General features: G+C 35.5%; 1 protein-coding gene across 1 annotated transcript in view; it reads left to right on the forward strand.

Moving 5' to 3' along the window:
- The window catches only part of CNTN1 (contactin 1), a 311,723-nt gene that overhangs the window by 262,211 nt on the left and 33,628 nt on the right, over positions 1–15,884 (forward strand). Inside the window, exons 19-21 of the mRNA XM_036252416.1 lie at positions 3,574–3,644; positions 5,423–5,657; positions 8,493–8,596. Of these exons, the coding sequence (XP_036108309.1) occupies positions 3,574–3,644; positions 5,423–5,657; positions 8,493–8,596 (410 nt within the window). The remainder of the gene's footprint in view (positions 1–3,573; positions 3,645–5,422; positions 5,658–8,492; positions 8,597–15,884) is intronic.

Genomic DNA, 15,884 nt, shown 5'->3' on the forward strand with positions numbered 1-15,884 from the left:
ATGGGATAGATAGTCAACAATACCATAAATAACTATGTATGGGGCCAGGTGGGTACTTGATCTATCTGGGGGACCACTCTGTAAAGTACATTGTCTGACCACTATGTTGTACATCTGAAACTAATACAGAATAATATTGAATGTAAAGTGTAATTTAAAAATAATAAATGAAATGTTTTTAAAAAGAAAGAAAATAAAATAAATGTGAAAGAAAATTTTTTAAAAAATGTTCTGTTTGAGAACAAAGACTAGATAAATAAACAAACCTACAATTTCAGCCTGATAAGTTCCTAAGACATTAATATTGTTACCTATCTTGGCCTACATATATTTATTTTACCTCCTATGGAAAGGAATTAATGTTAATATAGTAGATGCATTTGGTGTGTTAACAGTCTGCTCCACTATCAGACCAGGAGATCATAAGGGTTAAAAAGGATTATTCTCATTTGGATGTACAAATATGATATAGTTCATTTGATGTTATTAATACCTCTTCAGAAAGAATATGTATTTAAAGACAGAATGAAAGTAGATGTTGCACTTTAATCCCACTGGTTTTCTAGACTCTAGAGCATTGTTTATCTAACAATTTTGAATCCCTTAAAAAAGTAAAAGGTCACTTGAACACAAGCCCTGCCATATAACCACAGTCAGTCTGATAACCAAGAGGCTACTAAATGACTGACAGGCTGGTATGTACACTACATGGATACACTGGACAAAGGGAACAGGACCACAGGAGGCTTCAGCGCACTACTCAGAACACAGCAAAATTTGAGACGTATAAATTGTTTATCTGGATTTTTTCATGTACTGTTTTCACACTGCAAATGACCACGGATAACTGGAACTGAGGAAAGTGAATGGACAGTGGGGAACTATTGGACTTATATTCAAATTATTTAAACCTTCAAATCTAAAGGTAAAACTGGCAGCATTAGTTTCTTTTTATAGAAAAAACAAACAAACAAAACAGCCAGGGAATTGGCTTGATTTTCTTTTATAATATTTTTTAGGTCTATGACTGAAATATAGAAGTACTCTTATAAACAGTATTAGAGAATCACCATTAGATTGAAATTGTGGTAAAAGGACAAGTTAAAAAACATCACTATTTTTAACCTTTCACAGTAAAATTATGTCATTGATTCATGATTAATTCAGTAATTCTGTATTTTCCTAAATGCTAGTTTTAACTCTTTTTTAAAAAATGATTTATTGTTAAAAGAATGTCTAGTTTGTTCACTGCTAAGTGCCCTGAAGCCTGGAGTTAAGTCAGCTTCTTTGTGCTTTGGGTGATTTACTGCCCTGAAAGGCATCCGATCTGGCCAAGTCCTGTCCCTGCAGGGCTGAGGCGAACGCAGAGCACAGGCCCCTCTTCCCAGACCTGGCCCCGCGAGGCTGTGTGTCCAGGCACCTGTGAACCTGTCCCTGGCCGCTGAGACTGCCACTGGGCCTTCGAAGGAGGAAACTGTCAATTATTAATACGAGGAAGATATAAAAACACTTGTATTTTGTGCTTTTACTTGTCTTACTTTAAGTATCATGAGCTCAAAGGGTCATTTTTACAGAGAAAAGTAAATCTTGAATTAGTTATTTGAAGCATGTTAAAAAGAGCTTAAAATAAACACTTTAAAATACAAAAGAAATACTCAACCTAATGCAAATATACTCCATTGTTTAACTCTGTTCTAAATAAAAAGGTTAAGATTAGTTATAATGAACAGGATTACAGTGAAATGACTCAAAAAATAATACTTGCCCTGGTAAAGGAAATATTTGATTCAACAAATTATAGTATAATAAATTATTCTAGAGAGTTATGTTTGAGAGCATTTACCTGTGACCACTATACTTGTATGTATAGTTAAACACAATATTTGATTTATTCATTGATTACAACACAGCATGTTCTTTGTTTCTCTGTAGTATGGAGAGTTTTAACCTCAGAATATGAATTACGGGGCTCAAAGTGTTTTCAGGGGTTATTTTAATATCTCAGCCTTCCATCTGAGTTTTATCTAAAGTGCTACAAGTAAATTATCTTTTAACATCTCTGTGAATTCAAATTTATTTCTACCCCTCATATGCTGACAGTCAAATATTAAAATAAAATCTCTCCAACAACAGACAAATTTATCAGAAAAGAAAATCATGATATAGTTTTATAAGGATAAAGAAAAACATGCATATGTTTGTTTGTGTGCAATTAATGTATATACTTCAGCATGGAGTTTACATGGCTAACATTAGGAGAAGTTTTGAAGTTTTGAATAGCAATTATTTGTTGAATAGCAATTCAGTAAATGGACGGCTTCCTTTGAGCACTCTGAGGAAAGCTTGACTATTTTCTATGTGGAAGGAATTTGGAGGCTCAAACGAAGACTGATGTTTTATCTTTTCTTTAAAATATAAACAAATCTGGAAATGATAGATTGGAGCCATACCATTTGTGTGGGAAAATGTATGTCCTCTGTAAAAACACAGACATCGTCCATGTATGGGGTAGCTGGTCTCCAAGTGCCTCGGGTACAGGGACAAACTATGCTTACCATCTATACAACTCCTATCGGATGCAAGTCCAGTAAAATACAGTGTGCGGTAAGATACAGTATCCAAATCAAATAAGATGCAGCACCTACCCTGAAGGACTTTCAAGGGGAAAGAATAAATTGGAGGAATAATAAAGAAGAGACCATTGGACTTGGCACTTAGAAGCAATTTTGTAATTTTGGGGGAGAGTGATTTCAAGATTATGAAGTGGAAAACCAGGTTATGGATTGTTAAGAAGTGATTATGGAGTGAAATAAGAAAAAAACACACAGACATATATTTGTTCTTTGCAGTCAGTGACAGGAAAGGGGGTGAAGGCTTGGAGACTAAGAAGAAAACAGTATTAACAAGGTGACTTTTAAGGATGAAGAGACTGCAGAGTAGAGTCTCGACAGTAGGGAGACTGAAAACGGAAGGTTTGCTGGAAGAGGATGGGATTGAGGGACAGCTGGAGCCACTGACCGGCAGGTTTCCGGAAGAGCGTCAGGAATCGGAAGTGGGGGCACGAGGAACTGTGTTAGATTTCTAATAGTTCTAGGTATTTGGGGGGCACGTTATCTTATGGTGATGCCTGTGCACCATTTCTTAACAGTGATGTGTACATGGAGGCAAGAACTAGCACAACAGTTAGTTGTGAAATGACCCCAGGGTTCAAAAGTAAGAGCTCTGAAACATTTAACAAAGTACATCTAATCTTTCAAAACCATATTAAATGAAAGGACACAGAAAAATAAAAATAAAGACGGGGGTGGCAAATTTGCTTTGCTCTCCTTTGCTGAAGGAAGCTGGCGTATTTCTATGGCACCGAATCGGATTTAATCTTGGCAGTAAAACACATTATTATAGCTTCAGTGAGGCATTGTTGTTATAATTGAGTGGATCTCATGGGTAGTTTGTCTTTCACAGTGAAAGAAAAAATTTACAGTTTCTGTAGTGAATAAGAACTCCAACGTCTGAAAGAAATTATGTGGCCTCTGGGTCTTGTTGTTTGCTTATTAGTTTGCTTGTTTGTTTCAGCTCCGAATGTGGCTCCTTCTGACGTGGGAGGTGGAGGAGGGAGCAACAGAGAGCTGACCATCACATGGGCGGTGAGTCTGAGCAGGTTGTATTTATCACAGGCTGCTTACCTATACTTTCTCTCCAACCCATTTCGTTTCTTGAAGTAAATAAAAGACAATGCCCAAAGCACAAGCAGAAATACGTTACTATTTTTTTTTTCCTAGATGAATGTCAGATTTTACCTGGCTTAGTGTGCAAAAATAGATCCTTGAGGCTGAGGGATCTGTTGGTCTAAAAGATTAAACAAATTTTTCAACTATCTGATTCCAGAGATTTTCTCTTTGAACTCATTGTGACCTGGTAACCCGAATGTAATGTATGACATTTTTACTGGACATTCAAAACTCAAAAGATTCGGTTAAAAGGCTTTTATATCAGCGCCTATTTTTTTAGTTGGAGCTTCCCACTTGAGATTTATTTTGATCACCAAGCATAATTAATTATGATAGGTCAGTCTCAGAAGTCATCCAAGTGTGTTTTATTGAGGTTCTAAAACATTTTATTAAATTTTTATGACCCAAAGAGAAGTTCCACATCAGAGACTATAATGTCTGGAAAACAATGCATCTTAGCTGTAATTTTGAAATGACAGAGATGCTAGGGATGGGGAAGGCTGTGGTAGTACCAACTCGTCTGACTTAGACATCGGACATTTGGCTACCTAACATGTCTTATGTAGCTCCATGTGTTCATTAAGTGTTTTCAGCATTTAATCCCTGCAGATAGTCAAAGAATACATCTTACACGCTAAAGAATTTCAAAGACTGCATGAGAAATGGCAGGCATTATTCTTTACATAAGTCAAGTTGGTTTGTATAAAAGGAGATATTTAGCAAAGATTGACTTTACTCTTGCTGCGTAGTCACATTTTATACTTGTCATTTAAATCACATTTTAAGTAATATTTAGAAAAAAAGCCTTTTGTTTGTTCAAATCTCAAATTACTTATATGTAAATTTTAGTATCAATGTAACATACAGAAGTGAAGAAAATAGGAAAATTAGGACATCTTACTCTTTTTTATAAGGCTTGATTTTCTTAAACTCTGGAATATCAGCTTCAGGATAAGGTGTGGAGTTTGTTAAAAAAAAAAAAAAAAAAAGGGTCAGAATTAGAAATCCTATTCTAAAAATTTGAAATAAAGTCTCTGGGAATAGGGCCTGAGAATCATTCATTTTTGAAAGCTCCATAGCCAATCTGATATACTTTTAATTGCAAAAGCTCAGTAGAGAACAAGCAATAAGAAAAATATTAAATTATTGTGGAAATGTTAGACTGTACCTTCTAATAATCTAAAATCACATTTTGTACATCCTTGAGAGAGACAATAAAGTAGACAATAAGTAAAATATATAGTGTATGTCATGATAGAGTTAAAGAGAAAAAAATAAAGCAGAGAGGTGGGTATAGAGTATTATAGAAAGAGTGTGGAAATGGCCGATCCTGTGGCCAAGGAGAACAAGTGATTTTTCTCAAGAAATTGAGGGAGGAGGCCTTCTGATGTATGCAAGAGCATCCTAGGTAAAAGAAAGAAGGAACTAAAAATACAAAGGCCTAGAGTGGGACCCCCCTGCCCCAGGGATATTCCAAGAATAGCAAGCTTGGCAAGTGAAGTTATCACAATTTGCCCTGGAATTTTCAGGCAGTACTAACTTATAAATAAATAAGTGTGTGTGTGTTTTTTTTTTTTTTTTTTTTTACAAAGAACATGCTTCTATGTGTATCATTATTATTATTATTGGCATAGGATTTTTCCTTTTCTTAAATGTATTGCTTAAAGCTATTTAATATTTTAATTTCTATTTAGCCTTTGTCAAGAGAATACCACTACGGCAACAATTTCGGTTACATAGTGGCATTTAAGCCATTTGATGGGGATGAATGGAAAAAGGTTACAGTTACCAATCCAGATATTGGTCGATATGTCCATAAAGATGAGACCATGCGACCTTTCACTGCATTCCAAGTCAAAGTCAAGGCCTTTAACAACAAAGGAGATGGACCTTACAGCCTCATAGCAGTCATCAATTCAGCACAAGACGGTGGGTAAAAACAAGACCTTACTAACAGGCAGGGAGGGAAAACCGAGTTGTCTGGTAGGCATTTCATGTGCTGCCTTTTGGATCTTACTTATTGAGATCTTTTTATAATTTTATGCATTTAGTGAATGAGTATTATTTTGAGCCATATTGAAATGTCAGTCTCTCTACCTCTATGACAAGAAAGTTGCCAAAATCTTTTTCATTTTTTATATCATGTCCATGGTAGTTAGGATATCTCCACAAAAATAGTTGGCTTAGACCCCTGTTCCTGGTCCATTGATTATAATTTTACAGTCAGAAATTCTCCATACTTGACTGGAACTTCAGTATGTCTGTGCATTCATGACATTTCCTATTTAGAAATTCCTTAACATTTTTTTTTTTATTTTTGGTAAAATTTCCCCCCTTTTAACCTATTTGTATAATTGTAGCATTATGCATAATTCTATGATAAAGAAGGCAGAAAGCCAGTTGCATTTGTTTTCTTAGAAAGGGAACATTTTTGAGGGCTCTTTAGGAAAAAATGATACAAATACTGCTTCTAGTTGTTTTCTAGAAACTCGAACTGAACAGACCATTCCACTAGAGGACTTTATATAACCATGCTAAATAATATATAGTTTTAGATTAAACGAAATTACATTGATTTCTGTGTTTTCCTATATATGCTACAATGTTATTATTGTTAATTTTCTTATTAAATGTGGAAAAAAGGAGAAACATCTGTAACAAAAATAAATGAAAAAAAACAAAGAAAAAAAAAACACCTCCTTCTTCTATCTCTGTCCTCATGTGTACTATGTAAATAATTAATGGCTAGAAAAGCAAAGGGAGATTTCATTGCCTTCTGACCTAACACATTTGTCCTTGGCCAAGTTCCTTTTTGCACATGTGTGAGACACACAAATGGAAGAGTTGGAAAACTTTAAACTATGTTAGATATGCTTCTGATCTCTTAGAGGAAAACACATTATCTATTAGTTTACTCAGTCAGCAATAGTTTTACTCCAAAATTAGCATCAGCTATCCCTAGAATTCACATATGCTTTTTCGTTGTAGAGTTATTGGCTTTCATGTTTGTTAAAAGATTAATGTGTATTCAAATCATCTCATGATTTTTTTTTTTTTTTTATCCTCACCCAAGGACATTTTTTTTATTTTTTGTTCAGATAGAGTGTGGGAGGGAGAGAGAGAGAGAGAGAGAGAGAGAGAGAGAGAGAGAGAGAGAGAGAGAGAGAGAGAGAAACATCAACGTGAAAGGGACACGTCGAGTGGTTGCCACCTACACAACCCAACCAGGGCCGGGACAAACTGCAACCGAGGTAAGTGCCCTTAGCGGGAACCAAACCCGGGTCTCTCAGGACTGCAGGCTGACCTTCTAACCGCTGAGCCAAACCGGCCAGGGCCATCTCATGATTTTTACTTCTAATACAAACATGTAAAGCAATCTTATATGTGTATGTATGTGTCTGTATAAACACACATACTTTTTAAGTTAGCTAACTAAACACATAAAAAGAACAAAAAGTAGAAATCATTTAAGTTTGTTATCAATTCAGGGCTTTCTAGTTCTGAGTAATAACTTACATTCTCTATGCTTGTTCTGATTCAGCAGAAATATACTGGTTCAGTGTTAATAGTTTAAAAAACATGAGTACATCTCACAGAGAAAATAAAAGTAAAAAGCATTTTACAAGTTCTTTTCTCACCCAACATCAATTTTTTTATTGCTTTATTTGATGTTAAAGTAATCAGGCAAAAACCCATTCTTGTCATCTCTTTAGTCATGGCTACCTATATTAAAATATATTTCTCTCCTAAATGTTTTATGAGCCTCATAAAACCTGCATATGCCAAAACTTGTATGTGTTCATCTTTTTTGAACTACTAAGAAATCAATCATAGTGCTACATGTTTACCTTGATTTGGAAAGTTAACAGTGTTCTTATGCAGAACATTTTTAACGTAAAAGAGGATTGTGGCTTGCTAATAAAAGACCATAAAAATTGATCACTCCTGCTTAAATTTTCCCTTCGTTTTTTTTGTGTAAGTTTCAGTAGGGATGTCAATTACTTTTTTTCTTTACTGAACAGAGGCCGTTTTGATACATATTTGACTTCATGCCCAGATAAAAGATTAGACTTATAAAAGTTTCCCCGAGCCCAAGAAGCAGTGGATGTCACAACATGTTTCAAATGATCTTAAAAATAAAAAGCCTTAGCTTAAACATAAAAGAGTAAGAGGGCAGTATTGCTATGTTTCTTTTGGGCATATAAATAGAAAGTATGAGAAAATTGATAATTAATTTTAATAAATAATCTTCTATTGGAAACACCAAATTTTCTATCTTTGACAATGTAGCATTAATAAGCTACATATAACAACTTTTGATTTGTATTCACAGGCTTTTTAGGGAGATTATTTGGAAGAAAATAAAAAAATAGTGTTGTTTTTGCTCACAGATATAAGAGAAATCCATGAAGCTCTCCATATTTTATAAAAGTGTGTGTGTGTGTGCATGTGTATATGTATGTGTGTATGTCTATGTTAACATTTATGTTTATGAATGTGTGCATGTACACGTTTATGTGTATGTCTATATTAACATTTATGCATAAGAATATGTGTGTGCATCTATCACCAATGACCATAAAATAAACATTAAAAAAATAGAGAAAGGTAATACAATTATTGGACTTATTTTATTTTGGGAATATTGAAACTATTTAAAATGTGAAGATATAGTTTTAATTCACCCATATAGCAAATGGAGTTATTTGAATTTTATATTATAGACATCTTATGTGTGAATATAATGCGTTCATCCCATTTCAGCTCCGAGTGAAGCCCCAACAGGAGTAGGCGTGAAAGTCTTATCGTCTTCCGAGATATCTGTTCATTGGGAACACGTTGTAGAAAAAATAGTGGAAAGCTATCAGGTGAGTTCAATTTTTATCAAACTAACTATATTTATTGAGAAGTAGATCAGGATGTTTCATCTTTCAATATTTTGTGCCCCGTTGATGTATGTGGCAACTAACACTACATTTTTTTGTGTTTAATATGTTGGGCATTTTAAGCTAATTATTAGGAGAAAAGCAGAGGTTCCTCACTGGCTGATCTGGGAGAGGAGTAGAGTCCTACTGTTGACAAACAATGGGCCAAAATAAAAACCAAGATAATAGCACCCGTGGTTCTTTTGAGACAAACCTTCTCATGAAAGTGAATTTTAAGTTTTTGGGAAAGCATTTTGGTAATTTATAAAAGCATCCTTAAATTCTTCATCCTATTTGGCTCAGTAGTTCCATTTTCAAAGGAAAAAATTATAAAACCAATTATGTGTCTCATAATGTTACCCGTGAAGGCAGAAAATAAGTAACAATCAAAATGTCCCAAAGAAAACCTCCCTAGACCTGATTTTAAAGTACCAATAGGTATCAGCCAGATAGAAAGGGAACAACTTGTCTTAGTTAAAGGGAATAAGACCTGGAAAACTGAAACTAGAAGGATAATTGAGGTCTTGGATACAGTGCTAAAAATTAGACTTGATTGTATAGGAAAAGTGAAGTCATCTCATACTTTTAAGCAGAAAGAGTTAAAATTAAGAAAACATGACATCACCTTTGTATATGAGCAAATGGATGCTAAAGAAATTCATGACCTGCCTCAGCACTAATGAGAAGTGTCAGAGCTGTGTCTAAAACTCAGATTATCTTTTTCAAAGTTCAAGGCTTCATGCCATACCACAGACTTTTTGTTTGCTGTGCTCAGTGAGTGCCCTCCTGGAGCCGCGAGCAGTAAGCTGCCCCTCCTCCCCAGCTTGTCCTCTTCATTCTGTCTCCCCTTCTTCATGTGTCCTGGTATATTCGTTTCATGAGGGCAGGGTTTTGTCTGTTTTTCTCTCAGTGCTGGGCATATGGTAGGCACTAAATAGATGTGATAATAGAGATACTGAAGTATGACCAAATAAAGTTTTATAACCTGGCTTTCTCAAAGCCATGTTTCTGAAAGGAAACCACAAAACCAACCCAAGGTTTTTGTTATAAATACACAAACTGATGGGAAGTTTCTTTTTTTCTTTTACTTCTTGGTGCTATAGGTTATGATTTGGGTGGATTTCAATGCGTCATTAGTTAATCCTCACAAGGGTTCAGCTGAAGTTTAGAGAGCAGAATGCTAAGAGCAGACTGAGAAGACCCAATATTCATAAATTATTAAACTGACAACTACATTCACAGCTATTAGAAAAGAAACATGAAAGAGAGAAATTCACCACATTACAAACCCTTGTAATAAACAAGTCTGAGGTATCTTGAGAGAAGACATCAGTATTTAGAGCTTGAAAGCCATTTTGAACTATAGGGTTTTTCTTCTTCCTTTATATTATTATTCATTCCTAAGTAACAAAGATAGTATTTAGCACATAAATTTACTCAAATGATAATTTTAAGGAAAATGTGGGTAGCATTGAAGAGTTTAGTTTAAGATTCCTGACATTTTGCAAGTCCACATTAAATAGATTATGTATGTACTTTATTTCTAAGAAGACATAGGTTGATATCTCATTTGTCACTGAGAAATTCAGTAGAAAATTTATTTGAAATTTCTGAATAGTTGTTTTCTCACCTGTAAAGCTGATAGAGTAATCATCGACCAATAAGATTGTTGTGTAAACGAAATGAAATAAAAGTGGTTAATGCTTTTCCTTGTTCGGTCTTTGGACATTTGAAGACAAAGATGATGATAATGATGATAAAGATGATGGTGATGATGATATTAATGATGATAAGAATGATAATATTTGTTGAGCCCTAACTATGCCAAACACTTCATTTAGCTCATTATGTTGAATCCACACAATCCGAGGGTACCCCTGTTTTAAAGATGAAAACTTGAGGCTTAGAACCATTTGAGTAATAATTGTCATAACCAGATCTGAACCTATGTCTTGCCTCTCTAGAGAATGATTAAAATCCTGGAAGTAAATCAACAAATTATTGTTTCCATTCATTTATTTTTTATTTTTTTTCCATTACTGATTTTAGAGAGAAAGAAAGTGAGAGGGACAGAGAGATAGAAACATCGATAAGAGAGAACATAGATTGGCCGCCTCCTGAATGCCCCCCACTGGGGATTGGGCCCACAACCTGGGCATGCGTCCTGACTGGGAACCAGTGACCTCTTGGTGCATGGGTCGATGCTCAGTCATTGAGTCACACCAACCGGACTCCATTCATTTTTTTTTCTAAAAAACATTTCAGTTTTTAACAATAGAACTTTGAATACCAAAGAGACAAGCATGAAAGCTTAAAAAAGGACATTTGTCACATTCTACTCTAGGAAAATGACTCTCTATGGTGGGAAGAGCTTGACTGACTACTGTAGTTGCAGTTTCTATTTTAAAATGTGATGGGAGAAACCAATGGTTTAACAAGATAGATGACTGAGAAAACTAAGAACCTTACCTTGTACTATAGGTTTGAGTTATAAAAATAACAGTGAAAAATAGCATATTAAAAAAATAATAATAAAATAAAAAGTTAGAGAAACACCTAATCCACTGTGATTGACCCAATCTCAAAGTTGCTTTCCTGACATTTCAAGTGAAAATATTAAACAATGGGACTTAAAAATAAGCTTCTCTTTCCTTTTGGTTTTAAAGTGCATCTCGGTAGAATTTTAAGTTTTATTCATTTTTTCCCCTCTTGCCTAGTTAAAGAGCTCCTTACTTCTAATTTTAATACTCAATTTTCCTGCATGTAGCGGAACTGCAAGAATGCAAGAAGTCCCTATCAAGGATGTTAAAACTGGGCTCTAGCCCAGGAATTTACAAAAGACTTAGTTTGCTCACCAAGCAGGTGAAACATCCATTTTGTTGGTCACCCAACAAAATATACTATCAGAAATAATAACTACAGACATGCTTCGCAGCTGAATCAAAAAGCAGTGCATATGACAGTCTCCTCAAATGTTTCCAAAGGTAAATTATTATGGTGAGCATAAATTAAATGTTAGGAAGCGATTTATTTTCTTATTTTGGAGAGGAATCTTATCTTTGTCTGGAGCTCCCCAGAGCAGAGCCTGACTCACGGGTGTGGGGAAAGGTCGAGTTTTGTTGTTGTAGTTGTTTGTTTGTTTAGTTTCAATATGATCCCAGGGTGCAGATATGAGGAGAAAGCGGAGGGAACGGGAAAGGGAAAAGGTCCTGATAGAAGGAAGCTTTATCATGTTGGCAACTACTGTGGGCACCAGTACTCCATCCCTGGGGACCTTTGAGGAGCTTTAGCAATTCAGAATTGCCCTGCCTGGGACGAAAGGAGAAGATTCCATGCACGCCTGTTCCTCATCGGTTAAGAATAGACCCATGGGCATCACCTCTCCTCCCACTTCCACAGCCTGCTGGGCAAGCTTCCCAGTGAAGCATCAGGCACGACCCAGGGAGGGAGGGAGGCAGCAGCACCAGCAGGGCGGAAAGGGTGGCAGGTGGGACCTGAGGGAAGCTGGCGGAAGCTGCACGTTGTCTGGTTCCTGCACCAGTGGCTGGAACAAAATAAAACTCCGAACAGGTGTAAAAATACAAATTTTCAGTGATTTATATTATGTATTGCTATTCCTTGCTCCCAGAATGTACTAATATTTGAACTAGTTTGGGATCTGGATAATATGAAGTTATTATGTAATATCTTTTTAGAGACTGAGCTTTTTTGTGTTAGTCTCATTTTTTTTCACTTACCTGTATTTAGTTTCTTTTCCCCCTAAAAACTATATTAAATCATTAACAAAAGAATATTTCACTTGTCATAGGATAATTTTTTTTTTTTTTAGAAAATTCAGAATTGAAAGGAGAGAACTTGGAAATCTGATACAAAAGTTTAGTGAAGTAAATAATAAAGAGAAGAAAGCCTGATTTTAAAAATGCTAAGCATCTTCAAACACTTCCATAGTTGTCCTTTTTTTTTTTTTTTTCTTTTTCTTTTTCTTTTTCTTTTTTTACTATTATTCTAAGTTTCTTGGGAGAAAATTAGTCGAAAGAGGTGTTTTTCTTCCAAAATTCTTAAATTCCCTTGGGTAGGGATATAACTACAATGTTTTTACAAAAGTGGCATTATTGTGGCCCATAGTTTATGGAAAGTATAATCATTCTTTATTAAAAATATGGGTTAGAACTTTTTCTGAGACTTTTTCTTTTGGCTTCCAAATATTTTTATAAGGAGCAAACTTGTTATTTTTTAAAAATAAAATCTATGAAGACCAAAAACAAAAACAAAAACATGCCTGCTTGGTTCTCCTCTGCATTCTGAACATCTAAGACTTAATTGGTACAAAGTGGGTACCGGATACCTACCTGCTCGGTGAATGAATGCCATACATCAAGTGCAGTTCTACGTGCACAGTGTTTGAAGATAAGTAATGGACACCTGTCCTCCAGGGCTTCATAATCTACGAGCAGTAGATAGTGACAAGTAATGAGGCAATTACATAATTGTTAAATAAGCACTATGGATAAATTAATACTAGACAGAGGATGCTGTGAGGATCTTGGAAACGTGTAGGAAAAGAGTTAAAGTTATAAAATGTCACAGTATTAGATAGAAATAAATAAACTCTATGTTGCTTTAGCATATAAAATAACTTTATGATATACTATCTATAAAGTGGGGCCTATTTTATTTATTCATTTTTTTAGTAGCGATCATTTATTTCCACTGATTCATCCAGGTCCCCTTGTGGTCTCCCTAGTGATTAATCAATCAAAAGCACTATGTTCATTTTGCTCCATGACGACAGGTGACACCCTTCACTCCAAGTAGTTTTCTCAAAAATTAACGTTAGTGTTTCACCCAATGGGAAAGTCAATGAGAGCCGATAGCCCCCGTTTATCTTCTGTTTGGAGATTAACTCTTAAGAGCATGGCTAGTGGCTATTTCAGACAAAATGGATAACACCATATTTTACATATATCCTCTACTATTATTTTAGGATCCTCTGAAAACGTTGTAAGTAATTTGAAAGCATATGTTTTAAGTTAAGGAGAGACTGATTGTTCAGTCAAATCATGTTGTATAGCATACTTTCACTTGTAGAGGTTAAATATACTATGACAAAATGTCATACGACTCTCATATTCTAAAATAAGGAGACCAGGGACTCTTTTGCTCCCTATTTCCATGGCTGAGCACAGCTAAGTTACTGCTGTAATTTGTCGTGCATTTTCATGGAGGCCCTGTGATAGGTCCCTGACAATCTCAGATGAATAAAGTCATTGGTCATTTAAGATATGGGTACAAAGAGTAAATTCATGAAAGCTGTGTTCTTTCCTTTTGCATCGCCAAAATGCCTCGTGGGATTTGAGGTGGCGGAGGCAGTAAAATGTTATCACTCATTTTAGTGCATAGCATTTTTTTAGAAATGGCTTTTGTTATATTAATCTAGTTTAAATGCTTCCCTTAAACTGGATAGAAAAATTGTTATCATGAAATTAAGATTTCAAAAGTTTGTATACACTCCGTTAAAAAGCATGCGTGTAAGAATGCATGAACCCCACGGATTTCAGTTTTGTTTGCTATAAAACAGAGTCAATACTACCATTTTAGGTTTGTTGAGAACATGATGTATGTGGATGATTTTATGCAGTGCCTGGCATTTTATTAGAGATGTAAATGTCCATTTTATTTATCTTAGTCAAGCATTGGAAGAGGCCTTGTATATCACCTAGTTCAAATGCCCACTAAAAAGTGCGCCACCCTCGTCCTTCTCAGATGAATGTGGTCACTGCCCGCACACTTCCAGGACCCTCACGCCTTCTCCAGGAGGGTCCGTCCTTAGAAAGCCTTTTCTCTGCCCACTGAGTTCTGCCTCTGAAGCCACTTGGTGCAGTCCCGGTTCTTCGGCCCTGAGGCCATCCTTCTGGTCAGACGCCAGAAATGCCAAAGACATTCTAGCAGAGCCATAAGGAAACACTGTTATCAGAAAAACGAGCACTCGTAAACGAAATAGAAATATTACAAAGGAAACCAATCTGCAATTAGTAACTAGCCTTTGTTCTGACATGCGCTCATTCTACATATAAACCTCACTCGATCCCAAGTGAATGTGAGCCGTCCAATTCCATCTTGTAACGGTTTCATATGTTTTGTTTTATGTAAATCAAAAGTTCAGGATTCGCCCTGGCCGGTTTGGCTCAGCGGTTAGAGCGTCGGCCTGCGGTCCTGAGAGACCCGGGTTCGGTTCCCACTAAGGGCATGTACCTCGGTTGCAGTTTGTCCCCGGCCCTGGTCGGTCGTGCGGGTGGCAGCCACTCGATGTGTCCCTTCACATCGATGTTTCTCTCCTCTCTCTCTGTTCCTCTCTCTCCCTCCCACTCTACCTGAACAAAAAAAAAAAAATGGGAAAATGTCCTCGGGTGAGGATAAAAAAAAAAAAAAAAGTTCAGGATTCTACAAATGTTAGATACTATTTTTAAGTCACTTTGGTTAATTCTGAAATTTTGTTTTATAGACAGGGCATTTAAAAATCTGTAAAATGCTAGTATATTTATAAATAATTTTTTTCCTTTTACTTATAACGTAGATATAATTATAGATTTTTGACCAAGGAAACACCTTATTTGAACAATGAAAATTGTAATTCATAGCTTTTACTTAAACTTTAAGAGACAAGGAAGGTTTTTATTGATACTTTGGTTGACAAAAGTAATCATTTCTAGACATAACATGGATAGAATTTTTTAAAATTATTTTAAAGGCAAATAATTTCTACAACTATTCAAGTTATTAAGTGTAACATTTCTTCCCCATCTGGCCTCTATATAGATTCAAAGTAAATAATGTATGGACATGCTTCTGAAATGAGGTAGCAGAGCTATTTCACCGGCATGCTCTGGGCCATATGGTGACTATTTTTGTCAAGCAAGGTTGGATTCCTGTCAAATTACTTTATCAATGGCTCATAACATATTTGAAATCATGTACACAGAAATAAAAGCAGGAAGTCGATGATAAAAACTATTGTGGCAAGTACTTCCAGAGACCAGTTTTCTATTTTGAAGGTAAATCTTATGCAGGACATTTGTTGTTTCGGTGTTTGTCAGTGTGAGACTATTTCAAGCAATCATGTAAGCCTTTGATGTGTCTTTGACAACCTGAATCACATCTGCATTGTAAGATCGGAAGGAGTGTAGGTAGCATTAAGAAATGTTTGAGACTATAATATTCAGCCGACGTTAGT

This window comes from Molossus molossus, unplaced genomic scaffold, assembly GCF_014108415.1.
Source record: "Molossus molossus isolate mMolMol1 unplaced genomic scaffold, mMolMol1.p scaffold_m16_p_10, whole genome shotgun sequence".
NCBI classification, from domain to species: Eukaryota; Metazoa; Chordata; class Mammalia; order Chiroptera; family Molossidae; genus Molossus; species Molossus molossus.